This window comes from Pan troglodytes, chromosome 12 (assembly GCF_028858775.2).
Source record: "Pan troglodytes isolate AG18354 chromosome 12, NHGRI_mPanTro3-v2.0_pri, whole genome shotgun sequence".
NCBI lineage: Eukaryota > Metazoa > Chordata > Mammalia > Primates > Hominidae > Pan > Pan troglodytes.
Window position 1 is genome coordinate 58258117 of NC_072410.2, and position 20556 is coordinate 58278672.

The 20556-nt window shown below is 42.5% G+C and overlaps 1 protein-coding gene across 1 annotated transcript; it reads right to left on the minus strand.

Moving 5' to 3' along the window:
- Positions 1-2733: 2733 nt before the first annotated feature.
- LGALSL (galectin like) lies at positions 2734-10030 on the minus strand. Its single transcript, XM_016948634.4, has 5 exons — positions 9599-10030; positions 8765-8836; positions 8506-8594; positions 7720-7897; positions 2734-5902 (listed from the first exon to the last, which is right to left on the minus strand). Exons 1-5 carry the CDS (start codon positions 9632-9634, stop codon positions 5759-5761), a joined length of 519 nt encoding a protein of 172 aa, XP_016804123.3. The 5' UTR covers positions 9635-10030; the 3' UTR covers positions 2734-5758.
- Between the last annotated feature and the right edge of the window lie 10526 nt (positions 10031-20556).

Here is a 20556-nt window from a genome sequence, read left to right on the forward strand (position 1 = left end):
TGTCTTTTTAGAATTAATAATAGAATACTGACAGAAAGGGATGTGTTGGGGTTATTAGCAAACATTTGTTATTGTTCTGACTCATGAAAGCTTGGAAGGCCCCCAAAACCCCACATCATCCCCAAGGCCTGTGGTTGGCTTGCAGCTTCCCAGGGCCTATTATTTAGGGACTGTCTGTGTTGTCCTATCAAACAATGATGCCTCCTCACCCTGTGTTTGCTCATCCAGTCACCATCTTTCCCTGGGAGATGGAAGGGCGTATCAAAGCAAGAGAGTCAGTGGCTATTTCTTCCTCTGCTCTCTAGGTTGGGTATTGTTTCTGTACCTTAGATACACCCATTTTAATTAATTATGAAGTCTATGTTTTGCAAGGCAGGTCTCTGCCTTATGCAGAAGAATTTTTTTTTTTTTTTTTAGTGAAAAATCATTGTGAAATTAACCTGGTGATTTGGAAGCAAGTGGCTCGAGGCAACCATGCAGCATTATGTACACACTCAGTTGCATTTTCCCGTGAAAGGAAGCCTTTAAATTCATTTCTACAGTGCCATGAAAGCTCACTTGGGCCACTGCTACTTGCCCTTTGCCTCTTTACAAGCTCTAAGCCACCATGTGAATTTGCATCAGAGAAAACTGAGTTCCACCTTGACAATTCTTCAGTGACTAACTAATTGAAATGCTTACCAAGAAGGAAGACAGGCCTCCCCCAGAACTTTAACCTTTCTAGGAGCAATCGCTATTTAAAATAGGTGTCAGAGTGTCACCTAGGTCCCAAACCAACCCAAAGAAGGAGGATTTTTACAAGACTCATTTGAAAGGCAAACTTTCTTTTACACAGTGTTTTATTTTTGAGGTAGAGGCAGAAGTGAGCAAATGAAATGATAGAGAAATCCCAGAGAAGAGAAAGTTAAGTCAGGGACAATGACACATAGTTGTAATGTTGTAATGATAGTTGCAGGATCTTGGCACAGAAGGATGTGCCTGTGTTGAAATGCAGTTTTCACAGAATGATATCCATAGATTGGAATCTAGAGGGCTGTACAACCCAACAGTTAGGAGTTCCCAAAGGCAGGTTACTTAATCTAAGATTCATGAGACCCAGGACCACCTATACCATCCAGGGTGCTTCTTGTTTTTTGGTTTTTTTTTTTTTTTTTGAGACAGAGTCTTGCTCTGTCACTGCAGGCTGGAGTGCAGTGGCATGATCATGGCCCACTGCACCTCAACTTTCCTAGCTCCATCAATTTTCCCTGATCAGCCTCTTGAGTAGCTGGGACTGTAGGCATATGTTGCCACACCTTTTTTTTTTAATTGAGATGGGGTCCCCCTAAGTTGCTAAGGCTGGTCTCAAATTCCTGGTCTCACATGATCCTCTGGCCTTGGCCTCCCAAAGTACTGGGATTACAGGCATAAGCCACCACACCTGGCCCAGGGTGGTTTTGAAAATACAAACCTCTGGGCCCTACTCCAGACCTGGTGAAACAGAAATCTCCTGGGGACTGGGGAAAGGGGAGAGCTATCTGCCTGTTAATCACACTGAAGTTTAAAGCCACCAGAGACCTTTGTCTTTTATACTCCAAGTGACACAGCTCAATAAATACCTGTTGAATGAATGAAGGCCTTAAGGAATCGTGGCACTCAGAGCTCCAATTATGGATGTATTTTTCAGGCCATCTAATCCAAAATGCTGTCATAACGTAAGTAAAATGTCACATCCCCTAAGGGGCATTCCTAGCCAGGCTAGCGAGCAAGGGAAGCTCTCCTATCTTTTGTCCAACAGCCTCAGCAAGTTGTCCCTACCTTAACAGGCCTCATCTGCCAGTACTTAACTGCAAAAGCTGTGACAGACGAAGCAGCAAACCAGCCTCACAATGCTGCACCCTAAAAAAAATGGGATCAATAAAATTAAGGTTAAATAGGGCCCTAGATCTAGCATGTGAGTAAATCTGTCACCCAGCAATGATTGAAGTTGGGCAAACTTCTATAAGCCATACAGTTTTATCTGTAGGCTGAATAGCTAAGAGATTAAATTTCTTCCCTAATCATTCAAACCACAGGAAAGAGAAGGCAAGAGAAATGCAATCTTGTTTTTGTATCTACATTGTGCTAAGATTATATTTGCTGATTAAAAACCCACTGCATCCTTCAACATCTGAATGGATTAACTGTAGTATATCTATACAATGGAATGCAATAAAAACTATTGATATACACATGAATGACTCTCAAATGCATTATGCAAATTGAGAAGCCAGCTCTAAAAGATTACATGTTATACAATTGTTTTTATGACATTCAGAAAAATGCAAAACTATGGGGAGGGAGAATGGATCTGTGGACGCCTAATTAGGGTTAGGAATGGGGGACAAATTTATCTGCAAAGGAGTAGCACAAAGGAATTTTTTGAGATGATGAAATGATCCCGTATTCTGATTAAGATGGTAGTTACATGACTATATGTATATGTTAAAACTCAGAACTTTATACCAAAAGAGTGAATTTGCTGTATGCAAATTATATTTTAAAAGAACCCACTGCATTTACCATTCACAATGTAAGTTATTAGGTCTCTGAGGGCTCCAAGAGACTTTTCTTCTGTTTATCAGTGTAGGGAATGCAGGAAAAAGTTATCTTGAGGCATAAGTGTGAAAGTGAGGAATCACTGCTATGCCACGTGGTCTATGCTAAGTACTCTATACCTGGTGCCAAATGTAGCATGTTATAAACTGGAAACTGTTTTGTAGAAAATTCCTTTATTATAGTGCAAATTACTTTCAGCAGTGACATAATGTAACAACACATTTAGCAACATTTTACACCACGCAGTAAATAAGAAAGTGTTTCTTTGAAAATACGTCATCATAGGAACATTATTTCTACATTAATGCCAGAAAATGCCAAGGCCGTTTATCTCAAGGCAAACAGGGCTCCCTCCTTCCTTCTGGGTATTTTCTTTTTAACACAAATGAAATGACTTGCCATTTTAACAAATCCTCAATTCTAAAAGTGATCTCTCAGGGGGCTTTGAACTAAGGTTGGCAAGATTTGAAATGGGGCTTCAAAATTTTAAATAATAATTTAAAAATACTTCTAGAATAGCCCAAAAAGTAGAAGTCACTTCTATTAAGTTTTAAGTAGATATACACACTCACTCCAATTTTACTGTAGAAATGGACAGATTGTCTACAGCCTGCTTTCTATTCCCCCAGAGCCTGATTGTTATTTATACCCCTTTTGGTTATTGGTTATTGTTATTTGGTTTTGGTTATTGCAGAACTATGGCTCTGGTCAGAAATAACACCTTACATACCCAAATACTTTCCTGTGGAAGCTTTAAATTGCACTTTCCATCCTGAAATTCTCACCTTAGACCTTACAGGCCCAGGAGAGGGTGTGAATATTGTTTCCAGTTTACAGCTAAAGCCCCTTACTAATTTGGGCTATACCTGAATCAAATCATCACATCATTTAGATTAATCCCGATAGGCTTATCCAAGAGGTTTCCACTAACCTCACAGAGAAACAAACAGTTAACATTGTATTTTCACACTAAGCTGCCTAAGGGCTTGGCTGCTAATGAGTTAGCTGATAGGTAGACAGAATAAGCGTGTCAATTCCAATCAGTTACAAGCCCTGCTCCTCTAGTTTCTGCTGAATTATGCAGTGGGTGGGAATGGTTGGCCACTCAAAACAGTCTTCCTATGGGGCTCTTCCACCATAAGTTGGATCAAAACTCCACAAATGTATTTCAAGGTGCCCTTTAAGTCTCTCTACAAACACGTCTCAAAATTTAGGGACTTTTAAGTGACAAGCCATGAGAAGTTAATCACAGGCTTGAAAATACCTGGAACCACAGAACAGCCCCCATGGAACAGGCTGAATATGGTTAAATAAGTTGGCTGGTACATAAAGCTTTTCAATGTACAGCCAGTCTTGTTGGATACAGTGTCTTCTTATATAATACAATGGAACTGTGCTAAACAGTTTCAAAGTTGAGAAGAATCCAAATGTATCACCTATAAAAAATGCATAATTTTAGTTTATTTTAGACTTTGGTACTGAAACACCGTCTACATTCTCGACACTTGAAAATGACATGGTCACTTCAGTGCCTCTGCATGTTGTGTAAAAAAAAAAAAAAACTCAAAAAAGCAAAGCAGGACAAGGATGTGTCGTTACAAGACACAGTATGCTGTACAAACAAAACCTAAATTATATATAAATACACCCCCACCCCAGAACCCTGTCTTCCCTCACTACCTGATCAAAGCAATGCCAAGGGTCCCTCCCTCCAGGGCCGATGTAGCTTTTAAAGTCCAGAACCCAGGACTTTAAGCATCCCTTGCCTTGCGGTGACGTTTACAGTACTGCAACCTCCTGTTGGAGTCACCCTGTTTAATCAGTTCTGTAAGTGCAGGGAAACGCCTACAGCTTAATTGGAAGCATTCACTCTGCTGGCTGGATTCAAAGACCTGGAGTCCTGGGAGTTAACCTTTCAGATAAACTAACTGGATCATTTCCTAATCTGGATCCTATCTAATCCTACTATCCTCAGAGCCAACACAGTAGGAAGCATCTTCTACTCTGAAGCTTCCAAAGGCATTACTTAGGGATATTGGTGAGGGTCACATAAGAAAAGTTATACAATGAGCTAACAGCTTAAGTTGATATAAATTACTTCCAAGTAAGTTATTCAGGGCCATTTGCTTCTGCTTTACACTGCATTCCACAGTCATTTTCATATTATTCTTTTAAAAGTTTATACTATAGTCACTTTAAAAATTGTCTAAGCAATCACCTCTTTGTGTTTTTGATTAATAACAACTTAATGAGCTATTACATAAATCAAGAGAGAAATAATTAGTCTTAAGGAAGCCAATAATGTGCTAATTCCCAGTAAGGAGAAAAAGCAATGTAAATAGAATTTTACATAACCAACAATAACTTGGAAAGCAGTTTTATCAAAATGGTTTTGCAAAGGTTTCCCAAAAGCACTTACAGCAGTTTATATCAAGAGATCCTAAGTTTAGGGATATGGAGAATCTCAATTCTTTAAAGCAGAAATTCACCTGTTTCATAATTGTAATATGTAATTTTCTCTCCTTGGACCTAAGATATTTATACATTCAAAAGTTTACAACTTGCTGTTCTTGAGATATTGTTCATTCTCTAATACATACATTGAGTATAAATAAATAACTACAAGAAAGCTTCAACAATCTGAATTAACATTATGCTGTGCAAAACAAAAACAAAAACAAAAAACACAAAAAAAAGTCAAACCTTGAACAACCTACATTCTATGTAAATACCCTGACTAAAATATTGGTTGTGCTACACAATTCCACTTTAGTGCAGAAATGCATTGATTTCACTGTACCGTTGTTGTTGGCTTTTTAAGTGTCTTTAGCACTTCTGTTTCTAAGCATTGCCTTGCTTTGAAAAGATGAATAATTTGTTACCAAATCACAAATCATCACAAATCCATTTTAGTTTGGTCTGAATAAAATCCAGCATAAATGTATTATTTTATTCTGGGTATAATGGCTCGGTGTCTTTGTCCCAACAGCTTTCTTCTTAAGGGCAAACCACGGTTGAAGTTGTCATTTTGGGTTTAAACTGCACAAAAGAAGAGAAAGTGAAACTTGCCATTTGTTTTTGTTTTCTTTTTAAGTCTCCAGATCTTGCTAGGACACTTCTTCCAGACCAACAGTCAGATAGTTGTGGCACGTGATCCTATTTGAAATAGAGGTGGTTTAAATCAGCCAAGCTTGGTGATCTGGAGGTCTCCGTTTATCTTTATGGTGTCAATTGCAGATAACGTTTGAATGCGATGGTAAAAATCAAAAAGTTGGTGTCCATCCACAAACACTCGGAAACGTGGGTGCTCACAAAGAATTTCCACCTGGAAGAAAAAAAATAATAATCCACAATTTCAATGAACGCTACTGGGGAAAACAAACAATACTTCATTTTAGAGAAAGAAAAGCAATATCTTCAGTGGTTCACAAACATCAGAATGCATTGAGACCTGCAGAGGGCTTGTTAGAACACAGATTGTTGGGCTCTACCTCCAAAATTTCTGATTCCTGTGTATAATGTAAGTGTAAAAGCTTTTTCCTCAAGTAATTTACCATAAAGTTCAATTACTGGTAGTGTGCTATGATGGGTTTATTAAAAGCATTGGCATTCACCATGTAAGGAGGCTCCATATGTGATACTAGTCACATTTATTTTATATTACTAAAATTTTATCACCAAGAAGGGCCTATTTCACTTCAGTTTTGCTGTTGGGAGCATTATATTCCTCCTGGCAGTCAGAAGCTGTGGTTACTCACATTCATGAGCTATGCATTAAGGTTCATCACTAAGAAACTATCCTAGCCAAGAGGAGCCCAAGGGGACATCACCATTCTAGAGAAGGGGGTGAGGAGAGATAATGGGTCAAGGGTGCCTTCCAGAGACTATAACTAGAAGTGCAACTATCTCAATTCTACCACCGATGCAAAAATCATGGATTCTTATTTTCCCCAGAATGTAAGAAGAGAAGTGAAAGAATTACTTCTTCATGAGGCACTTGAAAATTTCTAGATGAAGGGTAACCAGTTAAGTGTAGTTGTGTTTTATTGGGCTCACATGTAACATGGAGCTTTTAACTGAGTTGTCATTATTGTGATGTAATGTTAAGGTGTAATGACAATTCATCACTAGGTCTGACCCCTTTTTAACACCATTACTACTTGCATTTCCCTTTATTTTTTTTTTTGACAGAGCCTTGCTCTGTCACCCAGGCTGGAGCGCAGTGATGCAACCATAGCTCACTGCAGCCTTGAATTCCTGGGCTCAAGCAATCCTCCCGTCTCAGCCTCCCAAGTAGCTAGGACTACAGGTGTGTGACACCATGGCAGGCTAATTTTTTTTTTTTTTAAAGGCAGGGTTTTTGCTGTGTTTCCTAGGCTGGTCTTGAACTCCTTTGCTCAAGCAATCCTCTTGCCTCAGCCTCGCAAAGTGGTGGGATTATAGGCACAAGCCACTGTGCCACTACCTGCATCTCTTATTTGGCATTGCCTTTCATAGAGGAAGGGGCTGCTAATGCTGCTTGATTGGATGAAAAGTTTGGATTGTGCTTCCTGCCCAGAAGATAGTGAGGAGCAAATCTTTATTCATCCAGCCCCAAGGGAAGGAATTTGTCAGCCACACAGCCTGTAACCATGAAATAGACTGAGGCTAATTAATCCAGAGGGGGAAACAAGGACACGAACATGGCCTCATTAGCAAAGGGAACAAGAGAAAATGAAATGATCATCATCATATTCTTTAAAATGTCATACAAATAAAAGAGCTACTTATTAGCTCTCAACCTTATTAATATTAATATTTAATAAGTGGGTACTTAGTATTGATTAATCAATCAGATATTTGGGGGTAGGTATCTACTATATGTTGGCTACTACATAGAAAAGTTACTTATTCTTAACAATTTGGACATGTAAATATGGGTCTATTTAAATGTATGACCTGAATAGAACTAAGAAGTTACTATGGCAAGTGTTAATTTATATCAGCAAACAGAGCTCTTTTGATCTTTTTTTTCACCATTGGGTGACAAATTTCCTGGACATGCAGAAATTCTGGCTGCTTCAAGTGTTCTTGGCACACACTAGGTAAGTCGAACATTATCAGCCTGCCAGTGGCTGGAGCCGAGGCACTCGAGGTACTCACCCTGAATGGCTGGTCTGGAATGAATGGAAAGTAAGGGATTGCTGACTGTTCTTCACCCCTCTCCCCAGATATACAAGAATTTCTGAGTAGCTGCCGATCTGTGAACACAGCTTTGAGTTCGATTGCCACATCGGCAGGAGGGTCTTCCGAGTCCCCACAGGTCAAGCTGATTGCAAAGCTGAAAAGAAAATCATCCCACTGATTAAGGGTTGGATATAAAAACATTTCAAAATGACCCAAGTGCTTATATTTCTTCTTCCTCCTCTGGGTTTGTCCGTTTTTAAGAGGCCACTACTCTTCAAGAGAGGTTAGATTATGGAGAAGTAAGTCAAACCAGTTTATTTTGTTACCTAAAGCAAGCTCTGGTGAAAACTTTGGTGTTGAAAATGACTACAATTAGAGAATTCCACTTCGGAATTCTCAAAAACAGCCACAGAAATTGACCAGGGGAAATAATGTTAAGTTGGGTTCTTATTCATCTTGATAGTTCTTGCTCCTGGCACCATGTTTCAAAACCATTAAAAAAAAAAAAAAATCCTCTGGCCTCCCTAAGGGTCAAAGAGAAAATGTGGGCCTATATTTATAATCTCTGATATAAATAGCTGTCTGGAGAAATGATGGCTGGGATTCATACACATTCTTTTCATGGGAACATGGTACTTTCTTGGCACTGGCAACTAGCAACACTGTCCACAAGGAGAGGAAGAGGAGTGCTAAACCACAACAGAAGTGGGCAGGGCTCAGCCACAGCCTGATAGTTCTGTCCTGACAAAGACTCTGCCTTACCTCTCTGGGTTGAGGTCTACGATGCCCATCACTAACACCTTCTTGCCTGGTCTCATGCCACCTTTAATGTGCCCACAAAATGGAACTATCTGAAAAGGGTGGGAGAAGAAAAATGAATTTTACAGCCTGTTAGGGAAAAGCCAAGACCTCAGACCCTGAAGGCCTGACCCACTGGAAAATGCAATAAACAAATGAATAAAATTTTAAAAAGCAATGAGAGAGGAAGGTACAGGCAGAGACACAGAGCAAAATCATTTACCAGTCGTGGGAAGTACACGTCCGCTTGAACTGGAGAGCTCAAAGAGTTGTTTAAATGGCCATCATCTAGTTTCTAAAAATAGAAGTACACAGATTGGCTTTCCATGGGCTCTTTTTTGGGGGGCTGGAGGAAGAACCCACACAGATGTGGTGGAATCCAGCAGCCTTCCACATGCACACAGTGTCTGCAGATGATGCCTCTTCACCGTCTCTTAGATAATCTCATAACCCCCGAACAAAACCCATCCTTTCCACCCGGTAGTTAAGCCTCTGAAGATCCGCAGACCCTTCAGATCCAGATCAAAATCAAGGTCGAGGTCCACCGAAGAGCCAGAGCCCCACGCCGGAGGAGGGCAGGCCCCTCTCCAACCGCAAACGCTTCTGGAAGCGCGGTGGGCCAGGCCTGTCCTTCGGGACGTGACTGAAGTGCAGCGGCCGTGCTCAACTTCTCTCGGGAGCCCCGGGCGCCGACCCATTTCCAAGGGGGAATCCCCGGGACGTCGGGGGCGGTGGCGGGGCGCGCGCCCCGGACACACTCACCCACGCGCACACCTGGCTGGCGGTTGCACGGCACAGAGGGGGCTGTCGGGCGTCCCTACTCGCCATCCTCCCCAAACTCCCTCCCCAGCCCAGAGCCCCGCAGCCCGGGAGCCTCTCCAGCCCCTAACACCGGCCGCGCGCAGCCAGCGGCTGCTAACAGGTACCGGGCGCCTTCCCACGCGCCGGGCGCCGGCCGGGCCTGCGGCTGCTCAGCACCCCAGCACTGCTGGAGCAGGCGGCGGCGGAGTGCGGGACGGCGGGGAGGGGCGCCTCGCGCGCGCCCTGCCACACTCACCACCACGGCATCGCTGTCGGCCACTGATCCCGCCATCTTCTTGCCCGGCGCGGCGGGGTACGTGGGACGCAGCGCGCGGGCGGGGATCCCGGGGCTGTCCTGCGCGGGGCGGGGGCGGGGGCGCGGGTCCGAGCTGGCGCGGGCCCGAGCTGGCGCGGGCGCGCGCACACACGAGGGGGCGCGCGCGCGCGCGCCCGGGGCCCGGCGCCGACCTGGCAGGCAGAGCCTGGGAGGAGGGGAGGGGAGGGGAGGGAGGCAGCGCGAGCCGGGAGGGCGAAGGTGCTTGCCGCGGCCCAGAACGGCCCCGGACCCGGACCGACGCTGCTGCTTGCTGCCGCTGCCGCTGCCGCTGCCCGACCAAGAAAGGTGGCGAGGGCCGTGCCGCGTCGGCCCTGGGCAGCATTTAAAGGCCTCCGGGGCCCGGCTCGGGAACCGGGAACAGGGCGGGGACCCGGCGGGGCTGCCGCGGCTTGCTCAGCGGGCCCTGCCCCTCGGCCATTGGACGGTGGCGGAGGCCGGGGCGGGAGGGACGGGCCTGTCCGGGTCCGGGAGGGCGGGGGCCCTGTCGGCGCTCACCGGCCAGAGGGTGGGCAGGGCCGGGTCTGGAGAAGTGAGGGCCCGAGCCGGTCAGGTGACAGGTGCTCGTGCCACCCGCGCCCCTCCCTCCAGCCTCCTTCCTCCTGCCACGTCCTGGGCGCTGGTGGGGCGATGGGAGGCGAGGTCGAGGGAAGATTGGGTGCTGGGGGTGGTATTCCAGAGTGGGAGACTCGGCAGGATTTCTTTCAGAGAATTCCAACAAAATCGGGGGAAGGATTCATTCTGCTCTCTAGGGCAGAAAGAGAATGGAAGGTCTGAAGGCTTGCAGAAATAAATGTGTGACCTGAAAGAACGAAGCAGAGAGGACTCAAGGTAGGGACCTTTCTATCCCAGGAGGCTAGATACAGAAAGGTCTCTCTTCCCTGTGGAAGGACAGGCAGGTCTAGGGGTCCCTGGACTCTCTCGAGCAGGAGTCAAAGCCTTACCAAATCAAAGTGGGCGCAGTCACTGTCCTCAGAGAGCCTCCACTGAGCCCTGTTTTTAACAAGTCACTTGCCCAGTCTGGGGTAGTCAGCTTCTCACTGAAAATCTCCTCATACCCTTTGTGGAGTACTTCCCAGGGGATACACACCTCTTTTATTCAAGCCAGAAATTCCTTTATGGCATTTCCACACTAGGACGATTATGTAACTTCTCAGATAAAGCTGTATCAACATATCCTCTATTAGGTGACATCCTTGGCTGAAACATTCCATTGCATGAATCACCCGGGCGTTCTATGCTAATAAGCAGGGAGCATGTGTGACCTACTGCAGTCCCAGAGGGCCCCTCAGAGGCTCCTTTTTTTTTTTTTTTTTATTTTTTTTATTTTTTATTTTTTTATTTTTTATTATACTTTAAGTTTTAGGGTACATGTGCACATTGTGCAGGTTAGTTACATATGTATACATGTGCCATGCTGGTGCGCTGCACCCACTAACTCGTCATCTAGCATTAGGTATATCTCCCAATGCTATCCCTCCCCCCTCCCCCCTCCCCACCACAGTCCCCAGAGTATGATATTCCCCTTCCTGTGTCCATGTGATCTCATTGTTCAATTCCCACCTATGAGTGAGAATATGCGGTGTTTGGTTTTTTGTTCTTGCGATAGTTTACTGAGAATGATGGTTTCCAATTTCATCCATGTCCCTACAAAGGATATGAACTCATCATTTTTTATGGCTGCATAGTATTCCATGGTGTATATGTGCCACATTTTCTTAATCCAGTCTATCATTGTTGGACATTTGGGTTGGTTCCAAGTCTTTGCTATTGTGAATAATGCCGCAATAAACATACGTGTGCATGTGTCTTTATAGCAGCATGATTTATAGTCATTTGGGTATATACCCAGTAATGGGATGGCTGGGTCAAATGGTATTTCTAGTTCTAGATCCCTGAGGAATCGCCACACTGACTTCCACAATGGTTGAACTAGTTTACAGTCCCACCAACAGTGTAAAAGTGTTCCTATTTCTCCACATCCTCTCCAGCACCTGTTGTTTCCTGACTTTTTAATGATTGCCATTCTAACTGGGGTGAGATGATATCTCATAGTGGTTTTGATTTGCATTTCTCTGATGGCCAGTGATGATGAGCATTTTTTCATGTGTTTTTTGGCTGCATAAATGTCTTCTTTTGAGAAGTGCCTGTTCATGTCCTTTGCCCACTTTTTGATGGGGTTGTTTGTTTTTTTCTTGTAAATTTGTTTGAGTTCACTGTAGATTCTGGATATTAGCCCTTTGTCAGATGAGTAGGTTGCGAAAATTTTCTCCCATGTTGTAGGTTGCCTATTCACTCTGATGGTAGTTTCTTTTGCTGTGCAGAAGCTCTTTAGTTTAATTAGATCCCATTTGTCAATTTTGTCTTTTGTTGCCATTGCTTTTGGTGTTTTGGACATGAAGTCCTTGCCCACGCCTATGTCCTGAATGGTAATGCCTAGGTTTTCTTCTAGGGTTTTTATGGTTTTAGGTCTAACGTTTAAATCTTTAATCCATCTTGAATTGATTTTTGTATAAGGTGTAAGGAAGGGATCCAGTTTCAGCTTTCTACATATGGCTAGCCAGTTTTCCCAGCACCATTTATTAAATAGGGAATCCTTTCCCCATTGCTTGTTTTTCTCAGGTTTGTCAAAGATCAAAATTGAGACGGAGTCTCCCTCTGTGGCCCAGGCTGGAGTGCAGTGGCGCGATCTCAGCTCACTGCAACCTTCGCCGCCCGGGGAGGCTTCTTTCTAGTCACTGCAATTGGCTGTGTGGCCTAGAACATCAATGTGGCTTTTGTGTCTTAGTTTTCCCTTTATGGACCAGAGCTAATGATGGTAAACTCAGTTGAGCAGGGAGAATTACCTGCACACGCCTGTAAGCCTCACTCATATCCTCTGGAAGTGGTTCTTGAACTAGATAGAGGCTGAAGCGCAGTACGCTTGTGGCTGCAGCACACTTTGTTTACCAGTCTTAGCTCAAAATCACACTTTATTACTTTAAAATGTTAGGCACTTATAGGAAATGATTGACATTTGAAAGCATACTTTAGTATGTATCAATTTCTGAGAGTCTGGTATAGAGAAGAAGCATTAAAGTGCAGTAGTTCTTTGTCATTAACTGAGTGACACAATAAGGGTGACACAATATGTGATGGTGGTTAAAGAGTCGGTGTCTCGGGTTCAAATTCTGGCTCTACTATTCACTAGCTGTGTGATCTTGGAAAAATTACTAAACTTCTCTGTGCCTTAGTTTCTTCATCTGTGACTCAGAGATGACAATGATGATAATAATGCCTATCTCAGGTTATTGGGAAGATTAAGTAAATACCTTCCTTAAAACAGTATTGGGGACATAGTAAGCACTTATTATACCAAAATACTGAGTGCCTGCTGTGTACCAGGCACTGGGGATCCAGCAGGCGACTTTTTTGCTGAGCTTACATTCTAGTGGGCAAAGGAAATCAATAAGCAAAATATGTCGGGTGACATAAGTGTTAGGAAAAAGTAATAAGGCCAGGTGCGGTGGCTCATGCCTATAATCCCAGCAATATAGGAGGCTGAGGCAAGAGGATGACTTGAGGCCAAGAGTTTGAGACAGGCCTGGGCAACATAGAGAGACTCTGTCTCTACAAAAATAAAAAAAAATTAGCTGAGTGTGGTGGTGTGCACCTGTAGCCCCAGCTACTTGGGAGGCTGAGGTGGGAGGATCACTTGAAGCCAGGAGGTCAAGGCTGCAGTGAGCTGTGATCTCACCACTGTACTGCAGCCTGGGTGACAGAGTGAGAACCTGTCTCAATAATAATAAAAATAATTAAAAAGCCAGTAGAGAGAGAGATAGGAGGTAGGGTGATGCTATTTATACAGGATGGTCAGGGAAGCCACCTCTGGTAAAATGACATTTGAGAAGACCCCTGAAGGAGGGGGGTGAGTCATGTGGACATCTGGAGGAAGAGTTTGCTGGCAGAGGGAACTGCAAGGGCAAAGTCCCCAAGTACTGGGGCTGGGGGCAGTGACTGAGGAGATGTGTAGCTAGAAATGGATAGCCCTTCTACACTGTGGTTGAGGATTGGCTTTTACATGGGGAAATAGGAAGATATTAAAAGTTTCTGAACAAAGGAGGGACATAGTTTGCCTTCTATTGTAGATTCATCTGCAGGCTGCTGTGTGGAGTGGCCTTTGGAGAGAGGGTGGATGGTAGGAGGGAGGGTAAAAATGGGACCTAGGAGATTCCTATAGCATTCCAAACAAGACGTGATGGTGGCCTTGACATGGTGGAAGTGGTGAAGATGTGAGAAGCCCTGGGCCCTTGATAAGTCCCAGCTGTTATCCTGCAGCTTGGAGAGTTCATATGGTCTTCTGAGCCTCAGTTTCCTCACTTGCAGAATTAAGGGGCTGAGCTCATTCATCATTCCCTCTTAGCTCTTAGAAAGCTCTGGTTCATGAAAAGCTGTGTAAATACTATCTAAATTGAAATGGGTTTGAGAGTAGGTGCTGCTGAATGAAAATAATCTTGGGTTGAATCTTTTGATAAGTGCTTTTGTAGGGCAAAGAATAACCCTTTGATTTGTTTTGTAAGTGGAGTTTAAGATATTTGGATTGCTGGAGATGAGTTTCTTACATTTTAGGAATGTAAAGAATAGGAAGGTACTAAACGTGCTCAGAATATTTTATCATGGAAAATTGCCTTTTATTCCAAAAGTACTTGATTCCTTCTCAGTCTATAGAATGGTTTGTTTTGAATATGAAGAGCAGAGAGAAAGCCTGAATGAGTTTTTTTGCTGTAACTAAAAGTTGAGCAGGGTCAAACTATCTCTTATGGGGAAAAGCCATTAGCAAACTAATGAATTATAGAGCTTAAAAAATTCTTTTTTGAGTTGTATAGCAAAGAATAGGCAAAATTTGCTCCATGCTTTGATTATAGGTATTTGTGTGTAAAAACATTAACCAAATTGGGACCCATTTATGAAATGCAGTAGTGAAATTTCAAGATGAACGTGTTACCACTGGAAACTACTAAAAACGTTAAAGAAGTGGGGAAGGCAGTCAAACAGATTATTAGCTTTGAAAAAAAGTACAAACAGATCTTTGGAGATGGGCTTTGCTAAATGATTTTTCCAGAAGAAAATAGTAGATTACTTCCTTTTTACCTTAACATTTTATATGTTTTGTTCAAATGTATGCACATAGAATTTCTAATATTGGGAGGAAGAATAAATATTGATGACAATTCAGCAACTATTTTATCAGTATTGCTACCTGCCGTGGTACTATGGAGATAGGTGAAAATGCATGAGTCTCATCCTCAGGAAACTTACCGTCTACTCTGGGACATAATGGCAGGATGTATTAGTGGGTAAGATAATAAAGGCCTCAGACCCACAGCCTGAGCACTGATGTGGGGAGATTCACTCCCATTTGGAGGATTAAGGCCACTTTCTGAAGGAGGTGGCATATCCCTAAGCATATGCATAGCAGCAACTGCTGCAGAACTACAAAAACAAGTCTTCGAAGACCACATTGCAGCTCTGTTTGTGGCCTGAATTCTAACCCCACTCTTCTCTCTGGTGTGGCAACCAGCTGAACTGAACCCCTGCTCCCAGAGGCTGCCTTTCGTCTGTGCCTTGGTCCAGAGAGGCACGTGCCTCCATCCCTTCCACCATGCCTGCCATCTGAGGCCTCCTATGGGCCATGATCCCAAGGCCCAACTTGAACTTACAGACCACTCATTTTCTATCGGTGTGTATATACACATTTTCTAAAGCAGGGTTTCTCCTCACACTAGTGACATTTTAGGCTAGGAAACCCTTTTTTGTGGGGGGCTGTCTGATGTGTTAGAAGATGTTGAGCACTAGATGCAAATAGCACTTCCCCCTCCTAGTGTGACAACCAAAAATGTCTTTAGATATTGACAAATGCCCCTCTTGGAAGGGAGGGCACAAATTGTCCCCAGTTGAGGCTCAGGAGACACTACCCCAAAATGTAACTGTAGGAGACTAGAATATGGCACCCCAAAATATACTTCTTTGGCATATTTTGAGCTGATTATTCTAAGAAACTGCAACTGGAAAAGCTGTCCTTTTGTAAAAGAAATGTATATCTATAAAGGAAATCTAATACAGTATCTGCATCATGAAGAGGGCTGCTCCAGACAACTTTTATTATCTGGGTGACTTTATCTACATAACAAGATGACCTTTATTCACCATACGTTCGTACTTTCACCCTCCCACAACTTACGTTGCCACCATCCCCTTGAAGCCCTAAGCCCTATTCCTTTCCGTAGCTCAGGATACTATATGAGCTCCAACCATCTGACCCTTTGGAGTCTCATAATGTGTGGGACTGCCGTGTGTATGTATGTAATTAAAATGTTTTCCTCCTGTTAACCTGTCTTATGTCAAATTAATTCATAGTCCAGCCAAGGAACCTACAAGGGTAGAGGGAAGCCAGTTTTCACCCTGTAACAACCAATGATCTAGAAGGTTCCTTAAGATTCCTATTATCCATATTTATGTATATGATATGAAATTTTTTCCAATCAAATCTAGATTTCATACATGCACATCAGAAACACCTTCCTTTTTATTTGGCAAGTCATTGCTTCCTGATTACCTAGGAGCACTTTGCAAATGATTCCACAAAGAACCTCTAAACTGAAGGATGACCCATGAGGGACCCTGTGGGTGTAGCTGCCAGATCAAAATGTCTTTGTAATATTGAGAGATTTGTGTGCATTGTGCATTCTGTTCCATAATATTGCCATGTTTATTTTGATGTGGACATAATGTGCTCCCCATGCCTGTACCTATAGTACAGCATCCCAAATGTTTATCTTGTTTACCCTGCAGCTTTGACTCACTCCTCACCCCAGCTCTCAAAGGATGGTGGTAGCCCACTTTGAGGAATAAGACACTGCACAGTGTTACAGGTCCATTCAAGCTTTCAGTTCTGCATAATTGCTTTTTCAGGCCAGTCCGCTCATGATCAATATTCATGTAGGCAGCAAAATACACAAACTCAGCATCCTTTTGTTTACCTACTTAGGTAGGAGGGCAAACATTTATCAGGCTGTATTTCTATATTTCACAATGTGATTATAGTTCTTAATTATTTTAGGAACTATGGTCATGGTTATCAAATAATTATTTTAGACACACACAAATGTGTGTTGTACCAAAGTAATTAGGGGACAGCCATAAAACTTGGCAGTCAATGCCAGTTCCAACATTTCACTTATTTTTGGTTTATTTATGAGGAGACTAGAATGAGCCTTCTGCTTGTGTTTTAATTACTTAGTGCAGAAAGGATTGATTTCAGAAAACCTCCAGCTTAAGAAGAGAATAATGAACGCATTCCCAGGAGGAGCTCAAGGCTTCAAAGGTATGCTCTGCTTCAAGCCCCGGGGAATATCACCGTGGACCCTTTACGTGTCTGAGAAGTCCTCCCTAGAACAGAAAGCCTGGCCAATGGAGAAGTGGAATGCGTGCTGTCCAGGGAAACAGAACCCTTGCTTCCAGCATTTGGAACTGACAGTGTGAATGAGATATTTTAACACTCTTTCCAGTGGAGCTTTTTGTGTATAAAGAGTCAACCATGTGCTTCTGAGCCTTCTCTCCAGCCTCACCTTTGGCAATTCCAACAGGCGGGTCTGTGGTCAGCCAATCTTTTACCCATCAGGAATGTGACAGGCCTGTGTGGTGGTGCTCCAGGCCTAATTATGCTCTCTCATTATGCTTGTCATTTCTGTTTTCATTTGCTCGTTCATAGTTCTCCTCTTTACCGCCTCTGTGATTTTATTTTCTTGTTGTCAAGTGGCATAAAGGGCTTCTTAGTTTTGTAGTTTCATGGAAACTTGCCTGGCTTGGCTGGGTGGAAGAAGACCAAGATTTGGATTTAGCAGTCATTTGGAAATCCTGACTAATGGGGAGGAAAACCCAGGAGGCATGTTGCCAGGTGGTCATTTGATTTTTGGAGGAAGCATATTTGGATGACACAGATTTCTGGATTTTTTCAAAGGTGAACTACACAGAGTATGGGTTAACAGCACAGCTTCTGAGCAAACCACCAACCAGAAGAGACCTGGGAATTTAAACCTGGCATCCAAATTTGATTACCCAAGATGACTGAGAGAAAGCATACTTCATTTATCTATTCAAGAACAATTTATTGAGCTATGCTCTGTTTTAGTTGCCATTATGATAATTTTTAGTTTCTTTAAAAGAGCAAAAACGACCACATGCATTACTTGCACTTAAAATACTTGCCCTCCTCTTAGATACATATTTCCTAAGGATATCTCTGCTAGCCTCATATCATAGATTCCTCCCCTGCACACTGCCTCTTCCATGTGACAGTATTCAGAGTGGATGTAAGAGCTCCCTTGCCAACATGGCAACAGAGCCCAGAAAATCAAAATGAAATGCTTTCAATTCAGGGGCTCGTTGCATCCCACCTCCATTTAGGTAATATGATTTCCATCTAAATCCAGTTTTTCTGGTACATGTTGATTTCAGGCCTGAATTGTTCAAATGATTATCCCATAGAGAAAGATTAAGAGTTGAAGAAAATGTTTTAAACCGAAGAAGAAATTCACATTGACAGTCTACATTGATTCAACTCATCACATTTCATTCATTCACATTATTGGCCTTTGTTGGTTCAGTGCTTCTCTGAAACCTGATAATTAGTTCAAACTGTATAAATTCAGGAGGCTTTGGGCTGGCACGACTTTTTAAAAGATTGCCGTGTGTGTGTGTGTGTGTGTGTGTGAAGGTGGGGTAAAGTGGAGAGGGGAAATTTCAGCTTTTTAAATTTTAATTTTAATTGTTATGTATTATTTGCACATTTTTCTGGGGGTGCATGTGGTATTTTGTTACATGCATAGAATGTGTAATGATCAAGTCAAGGTCTTTAGGGTATCCATCACCTCGAGTATTTATCATTTCTGTGTGTTGGGAACATCTCAAGTTCTCTTTTTTAGCTATTTTGAAATATAGAATACATTATTGCTAACTATAGTCACCCAACTCTACTATTGAACATTAGAACTTATTCCTTCTATCTAACTGTATGTTTGTATCTGTTAACCAATCCCTCTTCATCCCCTGCCTCCCTCACACCCTTCTCAGCCTCTGGTAACAATCCTTCTACTTTCTACCTCCATGAAATCAACTCTTTTAGCTCCCACATATGAGTGAAAATATGTGATATTTGTCTTTCTGTGCCTGGCTTATTTCACTTAACATAATGATCTCCAGTTCCATTTATGTTGCTGGAAATGATATGATTCAACTGTTTTTTGTGGCCAAGTAGTATTTCATTGTGTTTATATACCACATTTTCTTTATCCATTCATCCATCGATGGACACTTAGGTTGCTTCATGTCTTTGCTATTGTGAATAGTGCAGCAATAAGCATAGGAGTGCAGGTATCTCTTTGATATACTGATTTCCTTTCCTTTGGATAAATACCTAGAAGTGGGATTACTGGATTTTATGGTAGTTCTATTTGCAGAGTTTTTTTTTTTTTTTTGAGAACTCTCCATACTGTTTTCCATAATGTCTGTACTAACTTACCTTCCCACCAACAGTGTATAAGAGTTCCCTTTTCTCCAAAACCTTGCCAGCATTTGTCATTTTTTTCTTTTTAATAATAGCTATTCTAACTGGGGTAAGATGATACCTCCTTGTGGTTTTGATTTGCATTTTCCTGATGATGAGTGATGTTGAACATTTTTTCATATACCTGTTGGCCATTCATATGTCTTCTTTTGAGGAATGTCTATTCATGTCCTTTGCCCACTTTTTAATGGGATTTGTATTTTTTGTTTGTTTATTTTGTTTTGTTTTGTTTTGTTTTTGCTGAGGTTTCAGCTTTTCCTAAAAGCCAATCCTCATTTTAATTACCAGGAATAAACAAAAGTAACTTGGGGAGAGGACACAAAGCAGCTGTCTGGGCTTGGTTTTGATCCCATCAGTGTAATGCCAGGGAAAACTCCATCGTGAGGAAGAGAAGAACCTCATATCTTTTTTCTTTTTTTGAGATGACTCAGGCAGAGATACAAATATTAAATTTCTACCCTGTGGTGCTTTCTCACTTTCTCTGCTAACAGGTGTTCTCCTTGACAGTAAGGTGGAATCTTCCCACATGCAACAGATCCCAGCCAGTTCTGCCCACCTAGTGCATCTATCACTTAATAATACAAAATGGCTTGTTTCCATAGTAACCCGCTCTTCTCACCTGGACAGGTTGGCCCTTGTCATTCCTGGCCCTTCAGACACCTCCCCACTCCTTCCAGTAGATCTGGGCTTCCTCCATCCTCCTGAGCAGGTTCTTCCTCTATAGCCTGTCTTTTGTAGGCTAGATTTACTGAGTAGATCCTCACCCAGCCTGAAAGAGAAAATTAAGATCCAATAAACACATACCATTTCTATATGATCCTTTTTTGGAAGCAGGAGTAGGTAAGTTCCTGTCTTTCAGGAGGCCACTGTGCCTCCTTTTCTCTTTTAGTTATTGTTGACTGACTGGTGCTATAGCGAGGACGGACAGAAAAATGAGTGTCATCTCATTTCAAGCCAAGGTGATATAGCTAACAATTATTCTGGATAAGTTAAAACGAAGGGTTGGCACTAGATGATTTATATAGATTATCCAATGCCAGGTGATATATTAATAGAAACAAGAAGGAATAAGCTTAAGAGAAAAGAGGATGGGCAGAATTGCTGATTATGAGCAGGACGTGTGTTTTTTCAGGTCTAACAATGATTTTAGTCCACAATGTTGTTTATTCTCAGTGTTCTAATAGAAGATCATAAAACAGCCACAGGCTCACCCCAAAGCCAGTAGTAATTATTACACAATGCTAAAATAGAGCATCACCCAGGAATCAGAGAGTAT

What these genes read in the sequence shown, in the direction of transcription:
- LGALSL (XM_016948634.4), bottom strand. Translation starts at nt 9,634, where the DNA reads ATGGCGGGATCAGTGGCCGACAGCGATGCCGTGGTG. An exon ending in GTAGACCTCAACCCAGAGAG is followed by an intron (nt 7,898 to 8,505) that starts GTAAGGCAGAGT and finishes TTTTCTTTTCAG; the next exon opens with CTTTGCAATCAGCTTGACCT. An exon ending in TTCCAGACCAGCCATTCAGG is followed by an intron (nt 5,903 to 7,719) that starts GTGAGTACCTCG and finishes TTTTTCTTCCAG; the next exon opens with GTGGAAATTCTTTGTGAGCA.